The sequence below is a fragment of the Tachypleus tridentatus genome, chromosome 3 (genome assembly GCF_004210375.1).
Source record: "Tachypleus tridentatus isolate NWPU-2018 chromosome 3, ASM421037v1, whole genome shotgun sequence".
In the NCBI taxonomy this organism is placed as follows: Eukaryota; Metazoa; Arthropoda; class Merostomata; order Xiphosura; family Limulidae; genus Tachypleus; species Tachypleus tridentatus.
The window spans coordinates 39,170,678-39,184,262 of NC_134827.1; the positions used below are offsets into that span (position 1 = coordinate 39,170,678).

The 13,585-nt window shown below is 31.8% G+C and overlaps 1 protein-coding gene across 4 annotated transcripts in view; it reads right to left on the minus strand.

Annotated features, from left to right (window-relative positions):
• Window positions 1–842: 842 nt before the first annotated feature.
• Window positions 843–13,585, minus strand: part of LOC143246724 (phosphatidylserine synthase-like) — a 65,384-nt gene continuing 52,641 nt past the window's right edge. For 2 of the 4 annotated variants that reach the window (XM_076493815.1, XM_076493814.1), the window contains 2 exons: window positions 13,421–13,480; window positions 843–10,865 (listed from right to left, as the gene is read on the minus strand). In XM_076493815.1, the coding sequence (XP_076349930.1) occupies window positions 10,695–10,865; window positions 13,421–13,480 (231 nt within the window). In that variant the 3' untranslated portion in view covers window positions 843–10,694. The remainder of the gene's footprint in view (window positions 10,866–13,420; window positions 13,481–13,585) is intronic. The other 2 variants (XR_013026112.1, XR_013026113.1) reach the window with 2 other exon arrangements.

Sequence of the window (13,585 nt, forward strand, 5' to 3'; positions counted from 1 at the left end):
TAAACAAACTGTAGATTATTATTTTATGGAACACTTGGATTAGGGTAAACAAACTGTAGATTATTATTTTATAGAACACTTGGATTAGGGTAACCAAACTGTAGGTTATTATTTTATGGAACACTTGGATTAGGGTAAACAAACTGTAGATTATTATTTTATAGAACACTTGGATTAGGGTAACCAAACTGTAGATTATTATTTTATGGAACACTTGGATTAGGGTAAACAAACTGTAGATTATTATTTTATGGAACACTTGGATTAGGGTAAACAAACTGTAGGTTATTATTTTATGGAACACTTGGATTAGGGTAAACAAACTGTAGATTATTATTTTATGGAACACTTGGATTAGGGTAAACAAACTGTAGATTATTATTTTATGGAACACTTGGATTAGCGTAAACAAACTGTAGATTATTATTTTATGGAACACCTGGATTAGGGTAAACAAACTGTAGGTTATCATTTTATGGAACACGTGGATTAGGGTAAACAAACGTGCTGGACTAGACATTATTTTACATACAATCTCTGTCTCAGCTAGGAACAAGTAGGATATTACATTCGGAGACATTGACCCTTCTTTGTCACCAATAACCTGTTACTGAACAAATCATTTCCAGTTATTTACTGATTTATTATAACCATCTGTTCTGTCTATCACAGATGAGACTGTATTCAATCTGTCATGAAATGTAGCAAGTGTCAGTAGTAATGTAATTATTTATACGATATTCAAATAAACTTTACGATAATTAATCACACCCATCTTACATTATTCTGACTACATATGCAATACCTGATTTAAAATGTTAATAATAAACAATTCCAGGTGATAACATGAAAAATATTTTATTCAAGCAAAAACTTGTATTACAACTTATTACATTTTTGACATATCTACAATAAAAGATCTTTTCAAACCTCATTCATTCCCATTTCATTAACTGTCTACCAACTTACCGGTCGGTTTGCAAGAGAACAGACACAAAATATGTTGAGAATATTATGAAAATTGATGCTTTCAATTGAACTAGAATAACTACTGGATGCCTAATAGAAAGTTTGAAAAGTGAGTGGACAATGGAGATTATCAAAATATCAGAGCTGATAGTAACCATGACGAGTCAAAACATTAAATGAATTAAACCAAGGACGAAACCCCTCCTAAAATGGTATTTCTTGAATCAGCAATGGTAGTGATAAACTGCCACGGTGGAATGGAAGACAGTCTTATCTGCCACTCCTAAAGTGAAGAGAAAACCCATGACATTGTGCACCTGGGGTTGGAGACAACTCTAAGTCGAAACAAAATATTTGGTAAACCACAGGTCTAAGAAAAGCTATTTAACAAAAACAATGGAAAGATTAGCGGATGGAACTTAAACTATACAATCATCTGCAACACATTTCTAACCAGAATTCAGCTTAGTCCTTTTAGAAATTCTACCATCGACATAACCTGTGCACATATTAACATCTTGAACATTTGGTTATGTGTAAAACATATGAAACCTCAAACTACAATCAATAAAAGTACATACATCTTGCAGTACAATTCTGATGATCATGCTTGATTTTAGAGTTTCAATTCCATCATAATCTACTCTCAGTAACATCAAAGAATAAATAAAATTGATTATTCGTCTTCACCCTGCTATACTTGCTGTTACGTAGGAAGTTAAGACATCTGCAAAATCTAAATTTATTTTAAACATAAGAAAAATGATGAATCCAGAGTTTCATCTATACAGATAAGAGTAACTCTAAGTTACATACAACAAAATCCACTTGAGTAGTGAAGTAACAGTTGTCAAGAGAAACTCCAAAACAGAATTTATATCATGTTGTAATCCAAATCTTTTACACTGAATTAGCAAACAAAACACGTTCATTTTCACAAACTATGAAAATATTAAATATTTCATAATATGTACATGTTTACAAAGTGTAGATGGCAATATAGCATTTCAAATGCCTCTTTTTACTTGTATAATTCATAAAGAAACATCTTTAAAATAAGAAACCTGACAAATGCCACAAATCATTACATAACACTAACTTACATTAACTGGCACAATAAAACCTGACACAAGCCTATTTAGAAAGAAAACTTATTGATAAAACACCTATCTGATGTTTTTAATTTCTTACAGCTAACAAGCACCAACTTACAGGCCTTAATGGTAAATATTCTACAATGTCAGGAAACTCCCTTCTACCACATGTTTATGTTAAAAGTTAAATCTTCTAAAATCTTTCAAGTTAACACTGATAAAAAACACTGATTACAAGTAGAAACATGTGACTACGATGAACTGTAAATTTTCTTTATTAAATATTTGAAAACTTGAAGAAATTTCTAAGCCTTTAACAAAACTTTTAAATTCTTTTATATTAAACTTTGTACCAAGATGTTCATGGGCAATTTACACAAGTTTTATACCCAGAGGTCAGTGGGAAACTTACATGTTTACCAAACAATATGTCCTGTCACAATTTACCCCAGTTTTAAACCCAGATGTCTGTGGAAAACTTACATGTTTACCAAACAATATGTCCTGTCACAATTTACCCTAGTTTTAAACCCAGATGTCTGTGGGAAACTTACATGTTTACCAAACAATATGTCCTGTCACAATTTAACCTAGTTTTAAACCCTGTAACCAGGATGTTTGTGGACCACTTGTATTAGTTTTCAATAATAACTCATAATAAAACAATCAGATACAAAACACACATAATAACATCAGATTTCTCCCATCTTTCAACTTAAAAAATGTAATAAACATAGTATTTATCATTATCCTACATCATTGAGATTTGTAACAATGTTTTTATTTTAATGTCTGTTGATGTCAACTATTATCATGTTAACCAAATTATTCATTATAATCTTCTGATACTTGTGTATGTCCATAAGTTGACAGTAATTTTACTAACTTTATCTGACAATTCTGTCTGTTGGACAGTAGTTCAGGCTGTATGTTAAGTCTTCTTTGATACATCTGTTTGTTGGACAGTAGTTCAGGCTGTATGTTAAGTCTTTTATGATACATCTGTTAATTGGACAGTAGTTCAGGCTGTATGTTAAGTCTTTTATGATACTTGTGTTTGTTGGACAGTAGTTCAGGCTGTATGTTAAGTCTTCTTTGATACATCTGTTTATTGGACAGTAGTTCAGGCTGTATGTTAAGTCTTTTATGATACATCTGTTTGTTGGACAGTAGTTCAGGCTGTATGTTAAGTCTTTTATGATACATCTGTTTGTTGGACAGTAGTTCAGGCTGTATGTTAAGTCTTTTATGATACTTGTGTTTGAAAACATTGTTACTTGAAACATCACTCTCACCAAAATATGCAAAATATGATTAAACCCACAAACTACGAGACATCACATAAATAAGGACTCAATGGTGATGACCTAGTTTTTCTTTCAATACAAGGAAAGATGTTCACAAAAGTGTCTAACATTTCATTCTACAAAAGACAAGACTTGAGGTGTCTCTAAAATACTAAACATCCAAATAAAATCAAATAAAAACAAACTAACAATATAAAGACAGTAAACTATATGTACAAATAATTATCTATGTTCTAAAGTATCTTCTGTGAACATAGATCACATATGAAGAACAAAATTGGATTTTTTCACTCATTTTAACGATGCATCTTGCTCGTTACAAAATAATAAGTTTAGCCACTAGAAAGACTCATTAAGAAAATGTTAAACAGATAATGTGGATACAAAAAGTGTAGTTTTGGGATGGTCAACAAAAACATTTTAGAATTAAAATGATGTTTAAAAAAAATAAATTTTAATTTCATAAATGATTAGGCTTAGCATTAGACTTCCCTTTTCACTTCCTCTTGTTCTCCATCTTGAATTCAGTAAGCTGTTTTTAATATCACTCCTGTGAGAGTTATGTGTCATGTGAAACATGCTTTCTATTTATGTGGATTACTACACAACGAGAACCTGCTTACTTTTACCATCATTTCTGGACTTCTGAGAATAAAACTGATACAGGACTAAATTAAGCACAAGCAACAACCATTATTATTAAACATTTAAGATTGCAACCTATAGTGCAGAGAAGGCAGACAGTTACAGGAACAATGGTAGACCATTTCTTTGTGATGAAACTAAATCAGTGTAGGAGGGTGATTGATCTGAATAGTACCCACAAGACAACACAACAAAGAGACTATAGATGTAGCACTTCTATTAGCCTATACCTGTTCACCACAAAACATCAGCATCAAATGGAGGACATAACAGTGCATCAAGAAAAAGTACCCAAAGAACAAGTCAACAGAGTTACAGATATCAGACATATATCACATCGTAACTAATGCAACCTACTCTTCAAGTCAACAGTTACAGATATCAGACATATATCACATCATAACTCATGCAACCTACTCTTCAAGTCAACAGAGTTACAGATATCAGACATATATCACATCGTAACTCATGCAACCTACTCTTCAAGTCAACAGTTACAGATATCAGACATATATCACATCGTAACTCATGCAACCTACTCTTCAATTCAACAGTTACAGATATCAGACATATATCACATCATAACTCATGCAACCTACTCTTCAATTCAACAGTTACAGATATCAGACATATATCACATCGTAACTCATGCAACCTACTCTTCAAGTCAACAGCATTACAGATATCAGACATATATCACATCGTAACTCATGCAACCTACTCTTCAATTCAACAGTTACAGATATCAGACATATATCACATCGTAACTCATGCAACCTACTCTTCAAGTCAACAGTGTTACAGATATCAGACATATATCACATCGTAACTCATGCAACCTACTCTTCAAGTCAACAGAGTTACAGATATCAGACATATATCACATCGTAACTCATGCAACCTACTCTTCAAGTCAACAGAGTTACAGATATCAGACATATATCACATCGTAACTCATGCAACCTACTCTTCAAGTCAACAGAGTTACAGATATCAGACATATATCACATCGTAACTCATGCAACCTACTCTTCAAGTCAACAGCGTTACAGATATCAGACATATATCACATCGTAACTCATGCAACCTACTCTTCAATTCAACAGTTGCAGATATCAGACATATATCACATCGTAACTCATGCAACCTACTCTTCAATTCAACAGTTACAGATATCAGACATATATCACATCGTAACTCATGCAACCTACTCTTCAAGTCAACAGTGTTACAGATATCAGACATATATCACATCGTAACTCATGCAACCTACTCTTCAAGTCAACAGAGTTACAGATATCAGACATATATCACATCATAACTCATGCAACCTACTCTTCAAGTCAACAGAGTTACAGATATCAGACATATATCACATCGTAACTCATGCAACCTACTCTTCAAGTCAACAGCGTTACAGATATCAGACATATATCACATCGTAACTCATGCAACCTACTCTTCAATTCAACAGTTGCAGATATCAGACATATATCACATCGTAACTCATGCAACCTACTCTTCACGTCAACAGAATAGATGTAGGAATTCTCTAGTAGGTTATTGCTTCCCTAATCTTTGATTAAAAAGTAACTAGTAAAACCAGTCTATCAAAATAAAATATAATTAACTAGAAATGGTGACCTAGAAACAAAACATAAAGCTAATTTAATAAAATAAAGAGCACATATCTTACTTGAAAAGCCACTTAAGGTAATAGGAAGTCAAAATAAAACTTCCAATGAGAATATTTCAGTATAGTAACAGTACGAGTTATATTTCAAAGTGCAGGGTCTGGTGGAAATCTTCATTACCATTTTCAGCTATATTCATAGAGCAGTACACTACGGTAACTAAGAAAACAACATTGACTGTGCAAGTAATAGGAGTGAGAAGATAACAACACATATAAACATAACTTGTATGGTGCAAACACACGAGGTGACCAAAGTCCAAGCAATCATAGCTGAATAACAACACACAACCCTCACCAGACACAGAGATAAACTGAATCAAGCAATCACAACCATATAACAACATACACAACACACAGCCCTCACCAGACACAGAGATGAACTGAATCAAGCAATCACAACTATATAACAACATACACAACACACAGCCATCACTAGACACAGAGGTGAACTGAATCAAGCAATCACAACTATATAACAACATACACAACACACAGCACTCACCAGACATAGAGATAATCATGTTTTGAACAATCTACCAATGACCGATGACTATGGTTAACAATCTTTGGTCAAAAAAATAATGTCAACTATAAAAATAAAAGCAGGTAAAGAGAATATCTGTCAGATTTGTTTAAAGATTTAGTCAGAAAGATTACACAATAACAAGGATTACTGGTCACACAAACAGGCTTAATCAATTTTAGAACTGTTGGTATGTTTGTTTTATAACAAAGCCACATTAATCTATCTGCTGTATACACCATGGGGAATTGAACCCACAAAGGAATCATTTAGGGAAGAGCAACCACAAAAAAATCATCTATAGGAGAATAAGCCAAAAGGAAATCCTCTAGGGGAGAATAACCACAAAGGAAATCCTCTAGGGGAGAATAACCATAAAAGGAAATCCTCTAGGGGAGAATAACCATAAAAGAAATCCTCTAGGGGAGAATAACCACAAAGGAAATCCTCTAGGGGAGAATAACCACAAAGGAAATCCTCTAGGGGAGAGTAACCATAAAGGAAATCATCTGGAGGAGAATAACCATAAAGGAAATCATCTGGAAAAGAATAACCATAAAGAAAATCATCTGAAGAAGAATAACCATAAAGGAAATCACCTGGAGGAGAATAACCATAAAGGAAATCCTCTAGGGGAGAGTGACCATAAAGGAAATTCTCCAGGGGAAAGCAACCATATAAGAAATTCTCTAGGGAATAGTAGAAAATCTTATGAAAATTTAAAGTATGTCTTAGTGACACTTAGAAATTCATAATTAATAAAATCTTGGTTTGAAAAAGAAACATGAAAAACAAAAATGAAGTGATACTAGACAACTAGAAGAAGGAAGACTTAATATATCAAAACAACAATAATAACAGGTTTTTTAAAAATGAATATTCATTTCATTATATTTTTATTATAAATTTATTATTATTACATTGTAATTGTAGACAATATGACCAAACCTCAGATAACACATACAAACATACAGTTATAATTTTAAACTACATCAGTTGTTTGTGTTAAGACTGGGCATCTGTTTGATAAATGTTTACCTCTTGATAAAGTAAATAATTTCTGTTTATTTCTTTTCTTTAAACATCCCAAAACTCTAGTCAACATCAAACAACTAGACTTCTACAGCATTAAAATCATGTTAAAATACTGTATTTCAATTATTAAGTAACTGCAAAATTAAAACCTCCCAAATCAAACTGACACACGATTTCTACAAACTAAACAACCATAGAGAAAATAACTCTTTCAAAATTTAAAATCATCTGGCTGAAAACAAAATGAATATAAACATATAGAAACAAGCAAATCGATAAAGTATGGTATGGTGAAGAAATGGACAAGGAACCAGTTATAGTATTTATTTATGAAAACAATAACTTTCTCTTATTTCGATACAGTGATACCGGAATATTTTCCAAAGTTTTTACATAACAGAACTTTTCCTGCAGTTAATTCACTAAATACAAAATAACCTGTAATATAAATAACCTAACTGTAATATTAGATATTATTACTTCACACTGAAGCCAGAATCATTTATAAAAACATTATTTATATTGCATTTAACATGTTAAAGCTACTGAGGCTTACAGATACCATCCATGATTTTGAACTATTAACAAAACAGAAGATAGGCAGTTAAATAGCTAACATTTTCGTAATGCACTGATAACTTAAAAGTTTGGGTAACGTCTTGTGGTATCAAACAAATTCTAACATAGCTCTCTAACTTCTAATCCAGAGTTTAACTGAAGGAACATCTCCTCTTGTCTGTAGTTAGTCAAGTGAGAGATGAAGCAGAGTGGACAGTACTGAAGAAATAAGGTGTTCATATGTTAATAAAATACTAATATACTCTGTAGTTAGTCAAGTGAGAGATGAAGCAGAGTGGACAGTACCAAAGAAATAAGGTGTTCATATGTTAATAAAATACTAATATACTCTGTAGTTAGTCAAGTGAGAGATGAAGCAGAGTGGACAGTACTGAAGAAATAAGGTGTTCATATGTTAATAAAATACTAATATACTCTGTAGTTAGTCAAGTGAGAGATGAAGCAGAGTGGACAGTACTGAAGAAATAAGGTGTTCATATGTTAATAAAATACTAATATACTCTGTAGTTAGTCAAGTGAGAGATGAAGCAGAGTGGACAGTACTGAAGAAATAAGGTGTTCATATGTTAATAAAATACTAATATACTCTGTAGTTAGTCAAGTGAGAGATGAAGCAGAGTGGACAGTACTGAAGAAATAAGGTGTTCATATGTTAATAAAATACTAATATACTCTGTAGTTAGTCAAGTGAGAGATGAAGCAGAGTGGACAGTACTGAAGAAATAAGGTGTTCATATGTTAATAAAATACTAATATACTCTGTAGTTAGTCAAGTGAGAGATGAAGCAGAGTGGACAGTACTGAAGAAATAAGGTGTTCATATGTTAATAAAATACTAATATACTCTGTAGTTAGTCAAGTGAGAGATGAAGCAGAGTGGACAGTACTGAAGAAATAAGGTGTTCATATGTTAATAAAATACTAATATACTCTGTAGTTAGTCAAGTGAGAGATGAAGCAGAGTGGACAGTACTGAAGAAATAAGGTGTTCATATGTTAATAAAATACTAATATACTCTGTAGTTAGTCAAGTGAGAGATGAAGCAGAGTGGACAGTACTGAAGAAATAAGGTGTTCATATGTTAATAAAATACTAATATACTCTGTAGTTAGTCAAGTGAGAGATGAAGCAGAGTGGACAGTACTGAAGAAATAAGGTGTTCATATGTTAATAAAATACTAATATACTCTGTAGTTAGTCAAGTGAGAGATGAAGCAGAGTGGACAGTACCAAAGAAATAAGGTGTTCATATGTTAATAAAATACTAATATACTCTGTAGTTATGACTAAAACTATTGTTGTATCACATTCCAAGATATCTAGATAAATTAGAAAGATCCATAAACTCTCTCATCCGTTATTTAATCAGCTATTTTCTTTGGTATTCATAGATACAATGCACTCAACTTGAGTCAGAGCATTGTTAGGAGTTGTCATCTGTGACATGTTAGGACCTGTTATCTGCTACCCACATATTTGTAACAATTTCATAACACCACTAACCAATCTTGAATTTAAAGAGAACTGTATCTAAACTGAAATTACTAGACACTGAATGACATACAATCTTTAAACAATATATAAACATCAGTATGGCAACCATCGGTGACGAATTTAAAGTTTCAGAATCTTGGAAGTATCAACTATTTTACAAGAACCAATTTCTGTGTATCAGCTTTCTGGATAAAACCCACTGACTACAGAGCTATAATAAATGGTATTTGAAAGACATGTGCTTGTGATTACAAATCTATTCACTGTGAAGACAATTAAAGCAGAAATACACAAATTCAATAATGTTACTTCTTTGTACATCAAAGTTACTAATGTTATAAAAAAATAGTCGGTAGACGTATCCGTTTGCACAAAAAAAGTGATTCTTGCTCTAACCTTTAAGTAGATCACCAGTTCACTTATTCATCAGCAATCTACTGACAGGGCGTTTTGGTTTAATTTGCAACCCTCAGTGTAAAGGTGAAGGTGATGAAATATTAAACAGTGTGTTACTAATATCCCAGGAAGAGCTTCTAGAAGAATAAGTCTATTTCAATACATGTCACTTACTACTACACTTGAAGAAAACAAAGTTCACTGAACTTATCGGAGAAACCTCTATAGAAAATAATAGTATTTTATGTTTCCAAAGTATAAAAATTATCTTATCAACAATAAAACATCATAACATGTTTTAAAAACACCAAGATATTACTAAATAAAAATGGCATGCTATGAATATATTTTAAAAACATCAAGATATTACTAAAGGGAATTGGCAAACTACTCATAAATTTTAAAAACATCAAGATAAAATTGGTAAGCCACAGAACCAACAGGTTTCAGCTGTTAACAAACAATCATATAAATTAATTTTTGATTTAAATAAAAGTTCAGGAAAAAATAACAGAGCACATGTAAATAGAATAAAATCTAAAACATCTGAAGCATGTGACAGTCTAAAGTATCCGTGGGCTCACAACTATATCATCAAAACAATTACTTGTAAGACAATTTACATTTTCAGTTTTATCACTTACAAGATACACTTTATTGTTTTTTGAATTACAAGCTACATGGAATACTATAGCAGAAATAAAAGAAGTTACAAATATAATAAAGCATAGACATTAAAAACTATTATATACACTGTTATGATTATACACCGAGTGACGTAAACTCTCCCACGGAATAAGTGTTTCCATTTACTGTGCATTATCTCTGTTCAATGTTTATCAACAGCTGCTCATCTGTATTATACTCTCCACCCCCACACGAGGATTGTTTTAAGATAAAACATTAACAAAATGTACTCTTGAACTCAAAGTGAACTTAAAGAAAATCCAATCTTTTAATAGCCATTAGCCAGCTTGGCTCTCCTCTGCCTAGCCACATCTCGCATGTTGGGAGAAACTGTCTCACTTTTAGAAGCATGTCGTGGTGTTCTACCATCCATCTGAGCTCCTTTCTTATAATCAGACTTGTAAAACTCACTTTTAGTGTTTACTTTCAGGTATCTTTTCTGTAAAGTATACAAAACAGTTAATATTTGTTTCTACGATTGATAATCTTGTTTATTTCCAGCTCTCTAGAGCACAGAAAATATGGACAAAGAATATACAGTAACATTTCAATTATCATACATATGTATATATAAATTATTCCTATTTAGAAATAAATTATTAAACTTATTTTTCTTAAAATATAGAACAATAAACCAAGAAATAAAGCAAACAATTATCTCTTCTCGGTACAACCTTTGTACTCGGTTGTTGTTGGACATAGGTTGCTAAGCCTTTTAAAATTTCACACATGGAAGATATCAAAATTTTGTTTAGGTTTTATATATACAGATAAATAACCAAAAGATCATGAATAACTAACTGATACCATAGAATTCCACTGTAATTTATTAACCTTCGTAACTAAAGTTTTTCTCAGATTTTATAAAATATGAAACTTTGAGCAGACTAAAGACACAACCTACCTCATTGAAAACATGGATCGAAAATGTATGGAAGTCTTTTCAAAGATTAAAATGGTGGGAAAAACCACTCTGTGGACACTTTAAACTATTGACAGGTTAATCACATGTCACATACTGTGGTAAGAGCATATAAGAAACTGTTTCAAAAAATTGAAAGAAATGAATGGGGCCATTGTGTTTGATTCAATACATAAGCCATATCTCAGTAAATGATATAAGGTACTTATTTTATATTACACCTTGTAAATATTGGTAATTTGAGTTCCTGACTTCTACAAAATTATAAATTTGACACCACTACCATCTAATTTTAAACAGCTCTGCATTAAGTGTACCACGTGATTCATTAAAATCTACATTTAAATGTGTTCTTTGAATACTTACTTTTAAATTAATAAATTAATTCATATATAATATTAAAGGTTGAATTAGAATCCACAGTTTGATTCCAAACTTACATGAAATTGTAAAATGGTAGTTCAATAAAATTTTGAACGCAAGTCAACAAATATGATGACATGACATTTGAACCCTGACCTGTCATGAAAGGGTTAACAGTGTTTTGATGCATCAAATTTTCTTTAACTATTTTGCTTGATATCCCTTCCCAAACTTCACTGAAGTAAACTTTCCCTGGTATCCTGAGGATCTCTTATGTAAGTCCTGGGAGATCCTGATGAATTTGTTTCCTTCTGTGTTGCTTCTGAATGGATCGGATATGTTTGGTCTCATACCCTACTGAATTTTGTTCACTTTTAGTAAAATATGTCAATTTTTCACAATTTTATGTTCATTCCAGCACATTTTTTGAATATCTCTTTATTCAACAATATTTAACAGAAAATCTCCATATACTGTTAATTAATTAACATATTTAATTGATTAATTAAGAATTGGAAGATGATGATACTGTCAAGAGATATTCAGGAAACAAAATTATGGGACTTAAGGACTATAGGGCAATTTTTGGGTCAAATCTAGAAATAATACACAGACGCACACCCTCAAGGTCTCCTTCATATCCTTAAAAAGTTTCGGGTCTCTAGGTTCTTTCCTCTTGCAGCTATGGTGGTCACACATGCACACACATACTTTTATTATTATAGATGGTACTGTTCCTCATTTGTCCTTATAACTGTATTCGTACTTTTTATAAATATCTAAAAGGTTTATTGCAAATAAGATAATAAAAATATAAGAAAATAAATACAGCAATTTAAAAATTAATATATCATATTGACTCAACTGAGATTTGAATAAGAGACTTCAAGATGATGGTCGAGCCCATTAATCATTGCGACCACCCAAGTTTTGTAACCAATTATTAACAAACAGTACAAATCTTTATTGTAAACTATCATGTCACTTAGGTTTTTCCTAACATTTTAGTGTCTTTCTCTAAACATAAGAAATTAATAATTTTAAAACAAGTTACAAAAAATCTCCACTTGAGAGTGACTTTAACAAGATTCTATCAATCCAGAATCAAACATTACTGATGAAGAGAGCATTACAGACAGATAGGTCAATTCAAATATATTTCAATAATAAAATATTGTCTTCTAAAACAAAACAAAAAGGAAGGCTAGCTAGTAGCTGTTAGATAACTTGCTTCCCCAAAGGAAGGCTAGTTAATAGTTGTTAGATAATCTGATTCACCAAAGGAAGGCTAGTTAACAGTTATTACATAACTTGGTTCACCAAAAAGGAAGGCTATTTAATAGTTGTTAGATAATTTGATTCACCAAAGGAAGGCTAGTTAACAGTTATTACATAACTTGCTTCCCCAAAGGAAGGCTATTTAATAGTTGTTAGATAATCTGATTCACAAAGGAAGGCTAGTTAACAGTTATTACATAACTTGGTTCACCAAAAAGGAAGGCTATTTAATAGTTGTTAGATAATTTGATTCACCAAAGGAAGGCTAGTTAACAGTTATTACACAACTTGGTTCACCAAAAAGGAAGGCTATTTAATAGTTGTTAGATAATTTGATTCACCAAAGGAAGACAACCTGAACACAAATTCAGAAAAGGGTTAATCCAGAATAAATATAGTATGAAACGGTAAAAAACAGAGACGACACTTACCTCTTGCTGTTGTTTGGAATACAACACGCATCCATAAACACAGAGCACACTTAGCAGCATCTACAATCAAAAGCATACAGCAAATAAACATCTTGAGAAATTATAATCAGTGATGTCGAGAAAACCCACTTGTAGAGAAATATATATGCAAAATCGGCCCGTTTG